Below are 16,611 nucleotides of genomic sequence, written 5' to 3'. Positions count from 1 at the left end.
GCGGTAGCCTAGCAACCGCTGGGCGTACGGATGATGTGGGGGCCAGAAGCAGAGAGGCCGGGGGCGGGCTAAGCCTGGGGTAGGACGGGTCCCAGGACCCGGGTGAAGGTTCCACACCTGGCCTTCAGTAGTGGTCAAGACGCAGGCACTTACGCCAAACGGGAGCAAAGCCGGGCTCGGCCCGAGGCCCCCAGGACTTCCATCTCCCAATGCCGGAGGTAGGAGGCTGACTATAGTCCAGCCGCGAGGGGCGGTTCTGGGGTGGGTGCTGGCGGCCTGGACCTCTACGTTTCTGATCAGTACAACCTTGGGGCTCTGGCCTGTATCCCACCACTCTAATTTCAGTGGTTAAGAGCTTGGGCTTTTGAACCAGACTAGATTCTAAATCTTGTCTTAACAGCTTAGTTACTAGCTGTGTGACCTCGGACGACTTACTTAACCTCTCAGAGCCTCGGTTTCCCTAAATGGTAACAAGGTATAATAGTACCCAAAGTTAAGTGCACGTACTGTGGGGCCAGAATGCCTAGTTCAAATCCCATCTCTGCTAAACTAGTTATGTGACCTTAAACAGGCTATTTAAATTTTCTCTCAATTTCTTCATCTGTAAAATGGAAATGAGCATTATCTACTGCGCAGAGTTTTTTGAAGATTAAATGAGATGTAAAGTGCTGAGCACAATATCTGACACACAGCCCTTAGTGTCAGTAAACAGAAATTACTATTATTTTTATTATCGTTTTATTTATTTTATCCTGGTCCTTACATCCCAGGCTTGGGACTGTGAAGGCAGGAGTCATGGAAATTCACAAATCCCCAAGTCTTGGCCCCAAGTTGTCCTTGGCATCTCTCGCACAGGCAGGCAGGGATAAATTGGAGAGCAGTGCACATCCAAAGAAGACGGGATGGCCGAGATGGTCTCTTACTGAAACGGGGCCACCAGGAAAAAAGATCCCTCTTATAACCTGTTCCCCACTTTCACACCACTGGGAAGATCTGGTTTCTCTTGGTTCTGAACCTGTTTTTGCCCCCTGGTTCTGACATTCATTCATCTAGATTTAACCTGCTATGTGCCGGGCCTTGTCCTAGAAGCTGAGGATTCAAGGTGGACAAGGTACTCTTCACCCTCAGGGAGCTCAGTTTAGTAGAACAGTGCTTCTCAATCTTGGATGTCTTTAGAATCGCCTGGGAATCTTGTTAAAGTACAAATTCTGATTCTGTAGGTCTGAGGTAGGACCTGAGACTCTGCATTTCTAACAAGCTCCCAGGTGACGCTGATGAAGCTGATTCAAGATGTAGAGGATTTTACAAACTAGTAGAGTAGCGGGTGGACAAGGCCAGGCTGATCGCCTGGCAACTAGAGGTGGTCTCCGCCCCCTTGCTCGCTGAGGTTCCCTCCCAGGAATCCGCCACGTGACAGTCGGACCGCCCTCTCTGACTAGAGGAGCCGTGTTAGCGCCATGGCTCCCAAGAAGCCGCCCTGCCTTCCTTCCCTGCTGTTGCCACTTCTGACGCTGCTGCTGCCCCAGGTAAAATGACAGGATTGAATCAGCAGGCTGGGTGCTGCTGCCCCAGGTAGAATGACAGGATTGAATCAGCAGGCTGGGTGCGGTGAAACGGGATCAGATCTAGTCCAGGAGAGAAAGAAAGTGAAAAGTAACGCAACAATGGGCAGGGCTAGTTCCATCTCCAACGCAGACACTGACCCCCCTGCCAACTCCAGACCTCTGCTGAGCATAATCTCTCCCTTTGCAGGCAGACACTCGGTCGTTCATAGTGGATCGAGAAAATGACAGATTCCTCCTGGATGGGGCCCCTTTCCGCTACGTGTCCGGCAGCCTGCACTACTTTCGGGTACCACGGGTGCTTTGGGCAGACCGGCTCTTGAAGATGCGAATGAGTGGCCTCAACGCTGTACAGTTGTAAGAAGTGCTCAGGAGAGCCATGGAGGATGGGATTTATTCATCCTACCACCCACTTAAGAAGGGTGTTGGGACAGATAGACTGGCCGGGTATGAGAGCTCCAGGGCTTCCAGGCCTAGGGTGGGAAAGGGTGGGCCAGGACCTCCTACCAACCGCTTCCTGGAGATTCCCTGCAAGGCCTGATCCCTTAGGCCTCTCCAGCACCGCCCTGCCTCGGGCCCTGTTAACCTCTTTCTTTCTCAGTTATGTGCCCTGGAACTACCATGAGCCAGAGCCTGGGGTCTATAACTTTAATGGCAGCCGGGACCTGACTGCATTTCTGAATGAGGCATCTATAGCAGACCTGTTGGTCATACTCAGACCAGGACCTTACATCTGTGCAGAGTGGGAGATGGTGAGTTAGGAGAAGGGCCACTCGTGCCCTTCCCGGACTCCTCCCATCTGCCCACTCTGCAGTGCTATACACAACATCCTCCCTTCTTACCTCCGCTACTTCACTCCCAAACAACAAAACCTGTTGTCTTTATGTTTGTCTCAGGGGGGTCTCCCAGCCTGGTTGCTTCAAAAGCCTGAAATCCAGCTGAGAACCTCAGATCCAGGTGAGTTGAGACAAGATTTTTAGCGCAGAAAAAAAGCAAACAACAGCAACAAAACGGGTCGTTGGGTGCCCAAAACAGAAGAGACCATCCCCAAACTGGAGATCATTCATGCAGATATTTGAGTGTTCCCTTCATGCCCAACAAGATGCTAGAAACTGGGGAACCAGACAGACCCAGTCCCTGTGCAATGGAGCTTATGGTGAAAGAAACAGATTGTTAAAAAACCAAAACCTGTAAGATTATTGCAAGCTGTAGAAATACTACACAAGAAAACAGACAAGGAATTGCGATCGTGAATAACAGAGAAGGCCTGTTGGGGCACCTGGGGGGCTCAGTCGGTTAAACTTCGACTTCGGCTCAGGTCATGATCTCACAGTTTGTGAGTTCAAGCCCCGTGTCAGGCTCTGTGCTGACAGTTCAGAGCCTGGAACCTGCTTCAGATTCTGTGTCTCCCTCTCTCTCTCTGCCCCTCCCCTGCTCATGCTCTTTGTCTCTCTCTCAAAAGTAAACATTAAAAAAAATTAAAAACCGAGAACACCTGTTTTTGGTAGGGAAGTCTGAAGTTCTGAAGGCTCTTCTGAAATGATGACATTTCACTTGACTCCAGGGAAGGGAAAGCTCTGGTCATATAAAGAGTGAGGTGAGAATGACCAGGTAGAAGAAACAGTATATTCAAATGCACAGAGATGGGAAAGTATGTGGCATGGTTGAGGCCAGCTTGGCTGGGGCATAGGGAGAGAGGAATGTGCTGTGAAATTGGAGATAGATAGGGAATGTTAATACAGGACCTTGTAGGCCATTGTAAGCGGTTTGCATTTTATCCTAAGCAGAGTAGAAAGCCACTGAAAGAGCTTAACGAGACATAAACCATTGAAAGAGCTTCTTAAAGAGACATATTGATTTGTTTTCAGATTAGTTGAGCCTGAGTGTGGAGAATGGAGGGAGGGGAGCAAGGATAGAGGTGGAAAAACTAATTGGGAGACTCTGGCTGTAGTTGAGGAGGCAGGCGTTGACTCCTGGACTCAGGTGACGGTGGCGGAGATGGGAAGAGGGCAGAATTGAGATACAAGTTGGGGATCAAAATCACCAGGACTGATTGATAGATTTTGTTGGGAAGGGGAAGAGTAGGGGCAGGGGGTAGGGTCCGGAAAGAAAGGAATCCAGCTTTCTGACTAGTCAAGATGGCGGTGCCATTACTGACATAGGAAAGATGGAAGAGACTAGGGGTGGCAAAGGACCACCTTTTTGGAGGAAAAGCAGTTCTTCTGATCATGTTAAATTTTTATCATATCACACTCAAGTGAGGATGTTAAGCCACGGGCTGCGTGAGTGTGGAGCTCACGAGGAGGTCTGAGCTAGAGGTAAATTTGGGATTCACCAGTCTAAAGATGGCACTTAGATCCACAGATACTGGGCCATTGCCTGGGGAAAGAGCATAGGGAGAGACAAGATAAGAACTCATGATCAACTCTGAAATGCCCACTATTTCAAGGCGTTTGGATTTTACTTCAGATGTAAATAGGAATTCCATCATCAGAGCAAGGGAGTGATTTTATCTGATTTATATCTTTTAAAAAGATCACTCTGGGAGCACGGGTGGTTCAATTGGTTAAGCTTCTGACTTCGGCTCAGAGTTCATGAGTTTGAGCCCCGTATCGGGCTCTGTGCTAACAGCTCAGAGCCTGGAGCCTTCTTCAGGTTCTGTGTCTCCCTCTCTCTCTGCCCCTTCCCTGCTCATGCTCTTCCTCTCTCCCTCTCTCAAAAATAAACATTAAAAAAAAAAAAAAAAAAAAGGATCACTCTGGTAAAATTGCTTCGTATCTGCTGGGGACCTTCCAGGCACTTCACTTCATAGGGTTCTGAAGAGCTTTACGCCCCTTCTAGCAATTCCTGTGACTTCAGCTGACTATGAAATGCATTTGAAATGGCAAAGTAGTGATGGGACACCAACATGCAATGTCCATTTTTCTCAAGAAAGCTAGCAACCTCTTCACTGCTGAATCCACGGTCCCTCTCTAGGCCTCCGTTCTTTGAAATGCATTCTTCTCTCAGCTTCCAAAATACCACCTTTATCTGGTCCCCCCCCTTCCCCCCACATCCCAGCCTTGCTGACCCTTCCTTCTTAGTCTCTTGCTGGTTCTTCTCCCTTTCTGTTTCCTCTAAATGCTGGGGTGTTTCAGGGCTCAGTCCTGGGATGCTTCTCTTTTCTATGTGTTTCCTTAGACAATCTCATCCATTCTCATGGCTTTTGATCCCATCTAATAGTTAATGACTCTGAAATATGTATCTCCAGTTCCAGGACTCTCCCTTGGCCTCTGAAAACATATATCTGGTTGCATGTTTGGAGATCTAAGGCATAATGATACAATTAAGCCTCTGGTATGGCCTCTCCAACGAGCTGTTCCTACCATCTCGCCTCAGTTCATAGCAACTCCATTTTCCAACTGATCAGGCTAAACACTATGGTATTTGTTACACCTTTTTCTCATATTCAACCTATCAGAAAGTCCTGCAAATATATTGAATATACTGACTTCAACTACTTTTCATCACCCCCACTGGTCCAAGCTGCCTCTCCCACCTGGACTACTTGAATAGGTTCCTTATTGCTTCCCCTTCTTTGCTCTCACCCCTTATAGTCTGTTCTCAATGCAAATATAAGTTTAAACATATATCTCAGATCATGTCGTTTCTCTACTTAAATCTCTCTAATAGGTTCTCATCTCATTCAGAATATGAACCATGGACTCCTTAAAATGGCCTATTAGGTCCTACCTAATTGGCCCAGTCACCTACCTGACATCTACTCTTTCCCTTATTGTTCACACTGGCTTCACTGGCTGTTTTTCAGACTCACCAGGCACATTCCTGCCTTGAGGCCTTTGCACTCGGTGCTCCCTCAGTCTTCCTGCAGAATCACCTTCTCCGTGATGCCTTCCCTGGGCTACGCTCTAAAATTTAAGCTCCCCCACCATATATATCCTTCTTCCATATATATTTTTTTGTTGTTGGCATTAACACACTATACATTTTAGCTATTTATTTATTGTCTGCCTTCCTCACTGGAAAGGAAATTCGACAAGAGCAGAGATTTTGGTCTATTTTGTTGTACTCTGTATCCCTAACACCTAGAGCATTATTTGGCGTATAGTAAGCACCCATAAATACTTGTTGGATGAGATTTAATATACGCTTGGATTAAAGGAGGCAGTCAAACCTGGGCACCCTTTATACAGGAAACAAAATGTAAAGGGGTTCAGTGTCTTAATGCAAAAATATCCTCCAACACATCTTTTGTTGACTCCACCTTTGAGAGTCTGCTACCTGCTAGGCATTGTCCCCAGCGATAGGATGCAGCAAATGAATCTGACAGACTAGGTTCCTGCTCACGGTGGAGGAGAGAGACTTGTCGGGAAACAATTATAGAAGTAAATGCTTAATTATAATTTGTTACATGCTTGAAAAAGAAGTATGAGGTGATGTGAGAGTGTGTAACAGACATCTGCCCTCCTCTGGGATATCCGAGGTTTTCCTGAGGAAGTTAAGATCTTAAGCTTGCATTGGAGTTGGCTGGATAAAGGACGGTGGGGAGAAAGTGTCAGGCAGAGTGAAGTGAAGTGAAGACCCTGAGGGTGAATCAACAAAAATCACAAACAGGAGTTGAGGATGATACCTAAGGCGTGATACCTAATACAGCGATGTTTCAATTAATGACTCAAATCACTTGGATTGTCAGTTACAGTAGGGTGCAGGTCAGAGAGTCTGCATTTCTGTGAATTCCCATGCTACTTCACAGCCCTCGCAAGTATACACTGATTACATAATAGCTCCATATGACACATTTAACATTTTTCTTACGTTTAAAAACTAAATTTACAAGAAACACTGCTTCAGGGGTTCCTATGCCCAGATGTCCTTGCCATACAAGTACATAAGAGGGTTTCAGACTCACTGCTTCTCCGATTTATTTGCAGACAAGTGGGATGCCAACTGCAGCCCAGGGTTCAGGCATCACTGAAGTTGCTGGCATAGATACTAAGGGTGGGGGCTATGGAGGCGGTGGTGTCCTAATGAGCAGAGCACTGCTCCTTCCTTTAGACTTTCTTGCCGCAGTGGACTCCTGGTTCAAGGTCTTGCTGCCCAAGTTATATCCATGGCTCTACCACAATGGGGGCAACATCATTAGCATTCAGGTACAAGTGACTGGGTACAAATTGTCTCGGTAAGGGGAAGGAGGAGCTAGGGGTCCTAACCCCCACCGCATGGCCAAGTTCCACTTTTCCTTTTCCTTGGCAGGTGGAGAATGAATATGGTAGCTACAAAGCCTGTGACTTCACCTACATGAGACACTTGGCTGGGCTCTTCCGTGCGTTACTAGGAGACAGGATCTTGCTCTTCACCACAGATGGGCCTGAAGGACTCAAATGTGGCTCCCTCCAGGGACTCTATACCACTGTAGATTTTGGCCCAGGTCTCCTGAGCAAGGGTTAGGAGTGGAGTCTGGGGAAGGGGCACCTCTTCTATGTTTATCGTTCACCTTTTGCCTCCTCTCTGCAGCTGACAACATGACCGAAATCTTTGCCCTGCTTCGGAAATATGAACCCCATGGGCCATTGGTGAGGAGCTGGAGGGGATGACAGTCAAAACAAGAGTCAGGGTTTGGAATGGGTCAAGCTCAGTTTCCCATTTCATTTATGGTATCTTCCACTTCACCTTCTAGGTGAACTCTGAATACTACACAGGCTGGCTGGATTACTGGGGCCAGAATCACTCCACACGATCCATTTCAGCTGTAACCAAAGGTCTAGAGAACATGCTGAAGTTGGGAGCCAGCGTGAACATGTAACTGGAGACACGGGGGCCAACATGAAGCTGTAACTGGGTATTGGGGATGAAAATGAAGATTCGGTGGGTCAGCTTTTGCCTTTCCCCCACCTTCCCCCCCTCTTCAGGTACATGTTCCATGGAGGTACCAACTTCGGATACTGGAATGGTGAGTCCAGATGGTCCCTGGGGTAGAAGCAGGGACGTATCAAGGAATTAGATTATGAGGTCTAGAAGCTGGATATGGCCACCCCTGTCCCCTCTGATGGCAAACTTCTTGGCATGAATTTCGTTGCTTAGTGCCTATTATTTGAGATATTGAATTAATGAAATTGATTTGACCCCAGGTGCTGATGAGAAGGGACGCTTTCTTCCAATTACTACCAGCTATGACTATGATGCACCAATATCTGAAGCCGGGGACCCTACACCTAAGCTTTTTGCTCTTCGAAATGTCATCAGCAAGGTGCCCTACCACTTCATTAAGTGCCAAAGGCTTTTATTAATTTGGGGAAAGGGAGTACTTAAATTGTTTGTAATGGGATCCCATAAATCACTGTTGTTGTCTGGGCCACATAGCCTCACAGAAGCATTTCCCACCCACCCAAATGGGGACTATTTGGGAAGATACACACAAGTGTGTGCAAAATTACAGGATCTTCATGACCCCATGAAGCCCTTCCCTGGACCCCAGGTTAAGATCCCTGTGCGGGGTTTTGGAATAGGGGTTGTGTGGTTTTCCTATGGCTCCTGAGAGAATTTGGGCTCAGTTCCAGGAAATTCCCTTGGGACCTTTACCTCCCCCCAGCCCTAAGATGATGCTTGGACCTTTGACCCTGCACCTGGTAAGCTCTTCCCCATCTTTTCTCTGATCCTACCTCTTTATTCTCTATAAATGGCCTAGCCTATCCTGCCCTCTATTCTGAAACTTCCCCTTTGTTCTAATACCTTTCCCTTTTTCTAATAGGATGGGTATCTGCTGTCTTTCCTGGACATCCTGTGTCCCCACGGGCCCATCCGTTCCATCTTGCCAATGACCTTTGAGGCTGTCAAACAGGTAAGGCATAATCCCACATCCAGTAGGAATGGCAACCTTCCTCAACAGCTGTAGCCAAAGGTTCTCTGAGCTGCACATCTTCCCCACAGTGTCCTCTCTTACCTCTCAGTTCATCTTAAGTACTTAAGTACTTGACTCTTCCACACCCAGGACCACGGCTTTATGTTGTACCGGACCTATCTGACCCATACTGTTTCTGAGCCAACACAATTGTGGGTGCCTAACAATGGAGTCCATGACCGTGCCTATGTGATGGTAGATGGGGTAAGAAACTTGTGAGCCCATCTCCTCTCTCCTTCCCAGCACCTTTAGCCTTAAGGTCCCCTTATCTACCTTTTCCCATTGTCTGCCCACATTTGCAGGGGGCCCAGGGATAAGCTGGGATGAGGAAGAATTTGGCTGAGGCTAAGGTTCCAGAATGGATGGGTAACTGACAGGCCACATTCTCTTTGCTCCCCAGATACAGGTGCTAACATAGCTTCCTGTGTCATGGCCACGAGCTAGATGTGGAGCCCTTCCGCTCACAGATCTTTTTATCCACAGGTGTTTCAGGGTGTCTTGGAACGAAACATGAAACACCAACTATTTTTGATGGGGAAAATGGGGGCCAAACTGGACATCCTGCTGGAGAACATGGGGAGGCTCAGTTTTGGGTCCAACAGCAGTGACTTCAAGGTGAGCTAGCTTTGCCCACCCCCTTCTCCTCCATACTCTTACTGACCAAAGTCCCTTGGAAAGATAGGGGCCTAATGAAAGATAGACAAGAGCCATGTGCTTAGGAGTTAGGCAGCAAAGTAGTCACTTGTGGGGCTCTAGACATGGCCAACAGTTATATCCCAGGGCTTGATTAGGGACAGTTTGACCTTAAGAGCTTAACGAATGATGAATTTTCATTTGTCTTCTTCACAGGGCCTATTAGAGCCACCAGTTCTGGGACAAACAGCCCTTAACCAGTGGCTGATGTTCCCTCTGAAAGTTGATAAGCTTGTAAAGTGGTGGTTTCCCCTCCCGTTGCTGAGAAGTTCACACGCTCAAGCTCCCTCTGGCCCCACCTTCTACTCCACAACATTTTCAATTTTAGGAGAAGGCGGGGACACTTTCCTCTTTCTACCTGGATGGACCAAGGTATTGCTGACAGTGGGGTTGGGGTCAAGGTGATGAGAGGAAAATCATGGAAGAAGGGGCAGCAGAAATTTCTCGGATTAGAAACCCCAAAGGGCATGATTCTACACCCTTGATAGCTGACCCTTTATTTTCTTCTCTCTTTGCCAGGGCCAAGTCTGGATCAATGGGTTTAACTTGGGCCGGTACTGGACAAGGCAGGGGCCACAACAGACCCTCTACGTGCCAAGACCTCTGCTGTTTTCTAGGGGAGCCCTCAACAAAATCACATTGCTAGAGCTAGAAAATGTGCCTTCTGAGCCCCAAATCCAGTTTCTGGATAGGCCTATCCTCAATAGCACCTTGCATAAGACATACATCTATTCCCTCTCAGCTGATACACAAAGTCCCTCTGAACCAATGGAGTTAAGTGGGCACTGAAAGAAAGGTAACCCTTGGGCCTGGGACACGGAGTGGGTAGGATCCCTTGGTGCTGGCCCCGGTGACCACGTGGAACCAAAGGTCACAAGGCCTGAATGCGAGTACAAGTGCAGTTTCCTTGCCAGACTTTATTATGATTAAAGTTCCAGAGACAGTACCAGCTCCACATACCTCTGTGGCCCTGTCTTTGCCCTGGTTCCTGAGTGTCCTCCCTAATCTTCCAAACACTCTGGTTTCATGGGAAAGAAGAAGCCTAAGGCTAGCATGAATGCACCCTCTCAAGGCCCAGAGTCAGCCCCAGGCGCAGCCCTAAGAGATCAGGAAGAGGGGTTTCCAGCCTGGCAGCGATGATCCCGGAGGCAGCGTGTGGAGCAGAAAGAGAAGTCGAGATAGTGAAAGGGAATGAGGCCTTGGAGGGATGTCCCACAACTCCAGCAGCGTCTGGACAAGAAGAACACAGAGGGCTGACCAGGTACCCCGGAAACTTTCCGATCCAAGCTCTCCCCATTCCCTCCTGCCATCTCTGGTTTGGCTCCAGAGGGTTCCCAGAACATCTCAAGGCCCCTCAACAGCCTGAGTTCTCTGCAAGCACGCATTCTGCGTGCCCCAACACAGCCCACCCATCACGCCTGCCCCTGCAGGCTGAGCACTTACTGAGCACTGATGACTGCAGAGCCTGGGGCCTGAGGGGTGGGGGCTCCCAGCTGGGCAGCCAGCCTGCGCTCTGCAGCCAGGGCTCTCTGCGGGGAAGAGAAGTCTTGTTAAGGACAAGGCCCCAGTGGTGGATGGGATGCTCCAGAAGTGACAGCGGCACACTGGGAAGGGGTCGGACCTCTCAGGAGGTCTCAGCTGTGGAAGAGAGAACCACCGGCCTCACCTTCTCCCGATCGCTGAGGGCGGCAAAGCGCCGCCGCTCTTCTTGCTCCCGCGCCTCCTGCTCCCGCTGCTGCAGCTGCTGTTTTTCCCGTTGCCGCCGGGCAGCCTTCTGCTCCCTTTTCCGCAGAGCCTGCTGTGCCTCCATTTCTGGCGTCAGGGGCCCTGGCACCTGGAGAATTTCCAGGGAGGGGTAAGGTAAGACCCATACGCGCTATCTTTGGGGAAACTAGAAGAATGTGGAAAAGATCTAGCCAGGGTCTGTGATGCCTTCCTACTCTGCTGCTGCTTCTTTTCCAGCTCACCTGAGCCTTGCTGTAATCATAAGCATCTGGATTCTTCTCCATGAACCTTCGGAACTCATTACGTGTTGACTTGTCAGCTGCGACTGTATATGGCGGCCGGGCCCTCGAGTCCCTAGGTGCAAACCGCCCCCACAAAAAAAATGGGTTCAGCTCGCTTCCTACATCTCCCAACCTCACCCAGACAGATGAAGGGGATACTGTGAAGTAGCCAGTACCACCATTAGCCTCCAGATGATCCTCTCTATACCCTAAAGGGCTCGGCTTGGGGACCCTTACTTACTGCACAGTAGGGTCAGCACCCGCCTCCAGCAGCAGGCGAACCACTGAGCCTCTCCCAGCTGCAGCTGCCGCATGCAGGAGCGTGAAGCCGCTGGAGCCCAAGGGGGCACTGAGCAGAGACAGAACTCCAGGGTCTATGGGGTCAGCAGCTAGCTGGAGTTTCAACATCCCAACATCTCCGGCTCGGCAAGCAGCTAGAAGCATGTCCCAGAGCTCTGACTGATCGGGGGTCTTGGCCTCATCCAGAGAAGGCCCCACAGGGGCTGCCCGTCCCTGGGTGGACTGTGAGAAGGCCTCATCTCCTTGAGTTTGCTGGGAAAGAGCCTCCAGGTCTCGGCTTCTCTCCTTCTTATTATTCCTTTTCCTCCTCCTCCGCTTTGGCAGTACCTCAAACTCCCGAAGATCCAGGGTCCCCACTGCCAACTCTACTAGCTCCAACTCCACCTGGAAGCTGTCCTCTCCCTCCGACCCTGAACCTGGGGAAAAATATGACATGTTAGGTCCGTCCAAAGAGATAATACAGAGGGTGGAAGTATGTGGGCTGGCCCAGATGCTATAAGTGTACATAAAAAGGTAATTCAGATGATCTTGAAATTAAATTAAGTATTTGTAGTTTGTCAGCCAAGACCAAGTAGCACATCAAAAGCTGAATCCGTTAGTATCACATGCAGAAATGGAACTCTCAGCTCAGACAAGGACAGACCCAGCAAGAGCTATGCAGGAACAAGTGTCCTTAGACTCTCCCCTTGAGCAGCCTTAGGATGGTACATAACAGAGTAGAGCATGGGAGCAGTGACAGCCACACAGACTAAGAGTCTGCAGCCGGGAAAGCAGGCCTTAGCTCCAAACCACACCATCCGGTAAGACAGGTCAATTATGTAAGGTTTATGCAACACAAGCGTCTATTTCATGTACTATTTCGTGTTTTCTAAGTACTGAGGATACATCCATGAACAAAAGAGAACAGGAAATTTGGAAAGGTCACAAAACACGTCTCTGTAACTGCTACCACATACCCCTTATCATAACAGACTTGTGTGTGTGTATAACGGTGTGTGTGTTGTGTAAGGGCTCATCTATAAAGAAGGAAGTGGGGCGCCTGGGTGCTTCAGTCGGTTAAGCATCCGACTCTTGATATCAGCTCAGGTCTTAATCTCAGGGTGGTGAGTTCAAGCCCTGCATCGGGCTCTGTACTGGGCGCAGCCTACTTAAAAAAAAAAAGAAGGAAGTGACAGTAGGAGATCTGACTACATTTCCAGGATAGACACCCAGATAGAGATTGGACAGTTGCCAGATGGTGCTCAAACCCTGTTTGGGAGACTCCTCGTTCTGCCCAAGTGCCTCATTTTCATCACTGAGGACCTTTCTTTCTGCCTCGATAGCCTTCTTCTCTCTCATGGTCTTCCAGTGTGTCCGAGGTGAGTCCAACCTGACTGTCTCCCGGGGGTCTTCTTCTGCCATAAAACAAAAGATGTTACTCAAGTTTAGTTGAAGAGAAGCCATTCCAGGTTTCTCTCAATGAAGATGCTGTCTGGATGTACAAATGAGAACCAAAGCTTGGGCTGGAAAGTACAGGAAGATCTAGGGAGTCTGGGGATCTAGAAAAAAGGCTCACCGTGGACATGCAAGGTGGTCAGCTTATGGAGCACACGCTGTAGCTCCCGGAAGGTGGGTCTGCGGGTAGCGAGGGGGATATCCCAAAGCCGGGGATCCCCCCGTTGCAGGGGTGCGCCAGGGCCTCCGAAGAACAAGGACCGGCCAGAGCGGGGGGCACGTAGCAGTATTGTCCCAGCCTCCCCCAGTGCTTTAGCCCAGCCCGGCCCTGCCAGCAGGTCACGAACATCCTAGAAAAAAGAGTAAGTCAGGCCAGTGTATCTTCACTTGCTGTTTTCAAATCTCCAACCAAAAAATGGCCCACAGATGACGTGTAAGGGATGGGAAGTAGAAGGTAACATAGGGGAAGGAAGAATGAGAAGGCTAAGGTTCTTGGGGATCCATCCCCAGTCTACCTTCATCTACTCAGAAATAACGAAGACTGGGAGGATACGGGAGTCCCTCCCTTGGAGTATCTGCCAAGTTGAGAGGGGTAAACAGTAGATCAGCGGACCACCAGATCTGGGACGCCTAACTCACCTTATATAACGTGGCTTCATTATAGCGCCTCAGGTTGGCTCCGGCAGAACGAGAAGCCGCACCCCGGGCATCCCGAACTCCCTGGGCCGTGCCCCGCTTGGCCCGCACCGTGTAGCGGTGAAAGGTCTTGTGTGTCACCACGTCTCTTCTGTAGACAACACGGACTCAGTACTGGAAACTAGCCCGTACTCCCAGGCTAACCGGGTCCATTCCATCCTTACACCCACGCAGCACCCTCTCACCCCTGAAAAATGGCACCAGCAAAGTGCCCAGCCGCAGCCATGAGCACCACACAGTATCTGGGACCTCCGTTTTGCAGATTCTGTAGCAGCAGTTCTGGTTCTTCTGGGGACACCTGGATGACAGAGGGACAGCACAAACCTATCTGTTGCATTCACTGAGAGTAAGAAACTAAGTGCCAGGGCTAAGTGTTTCACCTGCACTATCTCATTTCATATAACCATCCTGAGGCTTGTCTCCATTTTACAAGTCAGGAAATTTGAAGCTTGTAGAGGTAGTCAAGATCAAGTGGCAGAATGACAATTCAAACCTAGATTGGTCTGTTTCCAAACTTAACTCCATTACACCCGACCCCAGATTCAGGCCAATTCAATCTAAGACTGTGCTGTCAATTGTGACCCCACATGCAACAGGAAGAAAGAGAAAAAAGTAAGAAATGGACTGGGTTCAGGGGAAATCTAGGCTGAGTGTCCAAAAGGCTGCAGTTGACCACACAACCTGCGCTGCCACTTGCCTGGCGAGGGCCCAGGACACAGCGGTAGGCATCAAGGAACTGGCCCCGGGCATTCTGGAAAAGAACCCGATGGGGGTGGAAGCCTTGGGCTCTGCTGGGCTTCTCATACTCTGCCCTCTCCTCATCCAGAATCTGCAAGCCCTCTTCACTGGCTGAGTCTGAGTCTTCCGATCCTGAGATGCTGGAAAGATCTCCTGAAAACATGAGGTGCACAAGTTTGGCGTTCCATCTTTGACCTTTCCACAGGCTCCTAAACTAGAGCCTTCCTCCGCCCCCACGTCCTACTCAACTCAGGTCTACCAGCCATCACCTGTGGAACTCTGCTTTTCAAAGTCCAGGGCAGACAGGAGAGGCTTGTCCTTGAGACGTTGCTTTAGGTTAAACCGATGCCAGTCAAGCTTATAATGTTCCCTCTGGTAGGAAGCAAAGGGGGAGGCTGAATGTGGAAATATGCACCCCTCTGGCCCTTTATGGTACCCATCACCAGTAACAGAACTCCAGGAAGTGTGTTGGATAACACCAACACACCCACCCACCATTATACTTTTGCTTCCACCATTTACCTCTGCACCTGGCCTTACCTGTTCCTGGTGGTTGTGGAAAGTCTGGTCACAAGTTGAACAAAATAACTTTTCTGAAATATCCAGCAGACCCTGGAGTTTTCTTTCTGGGCTTGCACTCTCCCCTGAACCTAAATGAGGGGAGGGTAATTAGAGGTGGAAAGGGAGCCCAAATCTGCACCTGGAATCACATTCACTGTCTAATATACAAAGGGGGATACAAAAGAAAAGCATCTTTTCCTCCAAAGAATTTATAATCTAGTAATAATGAAATAAATGGCACAGTAATCACCTGATACAATATGTTTCTGAAAAGATGTATGTAAGGTGAATATATGTCAAACACTAAATTAACTAAAGGGATTACCTAGAGGAATCCTGCAGAAAATAATTTTTGGCAACATTGAAATCATGTTTGCAAAAACCACTTCTCAAATGCCCTTTAAATAGCTTTACATTTCCAATTACAGTCCGGTTTTTAAAAAACATGCTCAAGAAAAAACAGCCAAAGACAAACTAATGTTGTAAAAAAAAAAAAAAAAAAAAAAAAGTTTTACATTGGGGCGCCTGGGTGGCTCAGTCAGTTAAAATCCGACTCCTGATTTTGGCTCAGGTCATGATCTCATGGTTGGTGAGTTCCAGCCCTGCCTTGGGCTCTGCGCTTCCAGCCCCACCTCTGCTTGGGGGTCTCTGTCTCCCAATCTCTCTGCCCTTCCCCCATTCACTCTCTCTCTCTCAAAAATAAACATTTAAAATTTTTTTGCTCTATATTCAACAAGAACGAGTAATTTAATTGGAATCCAGTTAAATTTGAACTCATCTAGGAATTCTGAAGTGATTTTGCAGGCAGTGCTTGTAAACGTGACCTGATACAAACAATGGCAAGAGGTTGGTTTGGAGACAATCCAGGCGTCTGTGTTGGAAACAACCCAGAGATTGAGTGAATCTAAGATAAATTTTATCCATAGAAAGACGTCAACAAGGGCTCTTAAACTGGGGAATATCAATAAGAACGTGTTCCCTGGAGGAGTAATAAGCTCTAAAGAGCGTGTCACGTTCCTCATGGGTCCTCCCCAAACCTTCCCAGATACCTGGACAGGAAGTCCGCAGAGCTTGGGCCAGAGCCTCCCCAGAAGGGTGGCTCACCAAGTTCAGGCCCTGAAGGACCGGAGCATCCGCGCTGAGGTCAAACAGGGAGACCAACGTAGGAACCTGGGCTGCAGCTGAAACTGGCGACATAGCTGAGCAGAAATTATTTAGGAGCGGCTCTTGGAGCAGAAAGCGGGGAACAGAAACAGAACTCCCCAGAGAGAGAGAGAGAGATCCTACCGCCCCGTCTCCTGCCTACCTGACTTGGTCTCCCCAACGCCGCAAGGCACTTCGGGCCTCACTCTGATACCAGCAGTCCGTTCTGCAGGTTAATACATGACCCCAACCCGTTTTCTCAAACCCCCAGTCCTGGACCACACAGAGTGAAAGGGGAGCATGCAGCTCCCAAATCGAGTCCAATAGAGCTACAATCCCTAATCGACCGCTCCTCGTTACCCGTGCAATGAACTCCAGCAACGCCTAAACCGCGTGTACTCGCCCCCGCCCTCAGCAGCTGCACCAAAGGTCCTGGGAACCGAGCCGCATGTTCGTCTTCAATTCCAAGCCCGGATTTCTGCAACATCACAACAATCTCGTCACTACGGAGCAGCGAAGGGGACAAATGGCGTCGCCCGCAACTCAGCCCCGCCCCACATAGGGCGCACTATTGGTCCTT

At 49.1% G+C, this 16,611-nt stretch overlaps 2 protein-coding genes across 6 annotated transcripts; one reads left to right on the top strand and one right to left on the bottom strand.

The window, feature by feature from the left end:
• Nucleotides 1-4: 4 nt before the first annotated feature.
• Nucleotides 5-10,110, top strand: GLB1L (galactosidase beta 1 like). 3 transcript variants are annotated; one of them, XM_025928013.2, is made up of 17 exons: nt 7-218; nt 1,221-1,526; nt 1,753-1,919; nt 2,164-2,314; nt 2,459-2,519; nt 6,618-6,712; nt 6,816-6,990; nt 7,077-7,135; nt 7,240-7,361; nt 7,472-7,512; nt 7,691-7,809; nt 8,114-8,188; nt 8,311-8,400; nt 8,551-8,664; nt 8,944-9,075; nt 9,310-9,525; nt 9,673-10,110. In XM_025928013.2, the coding sequence occupies exons 2-17, from the start codon at nt 1,458-1,460 to the stop codon at nt 9,940-9,942; spliced, it is 1,956 nt and encodes a 651-aa protein (XP_025783798.1). In that variant the 5' UTR covers nt 7-218; nt 1,221-1,457; the 3' UTR covers nt 9,943-10,110. The 3 variants fall into 3 exon arrangements, with proteins under 3 accessions (XP_086575824.1, XP_086575823.1, XP_025783798.1); XM_086719698.1 differs by lacking the exon at nt 8,114-8,188 and having other exon boundaries at nt 5-218; XM_086719697.1 differs by lacking the exon at nt 1,221-1,526 and having other exon boundaries at nt 6-218.
• On the bottom strand, nt 10,051-16,533 carry ANKZF1 (ankyrin repeat and zinc finger peptidyl tRNA hydrolase 1). 3 transcript variants are annotated; one of them, XM_086719695.1, is made up of 14 exons: nt 16,392-16,533; nt 15,938-16,087; nt 14,868-14,977; nt 14,597-14,699; nt 14,287-14,480; nt 13,775-13,887; nt 13,533-13,680; nt 13,015-13,243; nt 12,707-12,853; nt 11,401-11,875; nt 11,121-11,232; nt 10,820-10,987; nt 10,597-10,682; nt 10,051-10,383 (listed from the first exon to the last, which is right to left on the bottom strand). In XM_086719695.1, the coding sequence occupies exons 1-14, from the start codon at nt 16,516-16,518 to the stop codon at nt 10,260-10,262; spliced, it is 2,286 nt and encodes a 761-aa protein (XP_086575821.1). In that variant the 5' UTR covers nt 16,519-16,533; the 3' UTR covers nt 10,051-10,259. The 3 variants fall into 3 exon arrangements, with proteins under 3 accessions (XP_086575821.1, XP_025791076.1, XP_086575822.1); XM_025935291.2 differs by lacking the exon at nt 16,392-16,533 and adding an exon at nt 16,195-16,340; XM_086719696.1 differs by lacking the exon at nt 15,938-16,087.
• Nucleotides 16,534-16,611: the final 78 nt, after the last annotated feature.

The sequence above is a fragment of the Puma concolor genome, chromosome C1, assembly GCF_028749965.1.
Source record: "Puma concolor isolate L17-30 chromosome C1, mPumCon1.1.hap2, whole genome shotgun sequence".
NCBI lineage: Eukaryota > Metazoa > Chordata > Mammalia > Carnivora > Felidae > Puma > Puma concolor.
This window is presented reverse-complemented; position numbering and strand designations above follow the sequence as displayed.

Bases quoted from the DNA above. Each gene is read 5' to 3' on its own strand.
- GLB1L (XM_025928013.2), top strand. From the start codon at position 1,458: ATGGCTCCCAAGAAGCCGCCCTGCCTTCCTTCCCTGCTGTTGCCACTT. The intron at 6,713-6,815 runs GTACAAGTGACT...TTTCCTTGGCAG, and splicing joins GCAACATCATTAGCATTCAG to GTGGAGAATGAATATGGTAG. The intron at 9,076-9,309 runs GTGAGCTAGCTT...TCTTCTTCACAG, and splicing joins CCAACAGCAGTGACTTCAAG to GGCCTATTAGAGCCACCAGT.
- ANKZF1 (XM_086719695.1), bottom strand. From the start codon at position 16,518: ATGTTGCAGAAATCCGGGCTTGGAATTGAAGACGAACATGCGGCTCGG. The intron at 14,700-14,867 runs GTAAGGCCAGGT...GCTTCCTACCAG, and splicing joins TCCACAACCACCAGGAACAG to AGGGAACATTATAAGCTTGA. The intron at 12,854-13,014 runs GTGAGCCTTTTT...GTTTTATGGCAG, and splicing joins GACCACCTTGCATGTCCACG to AAGAAGACCCCCGGGAGACA.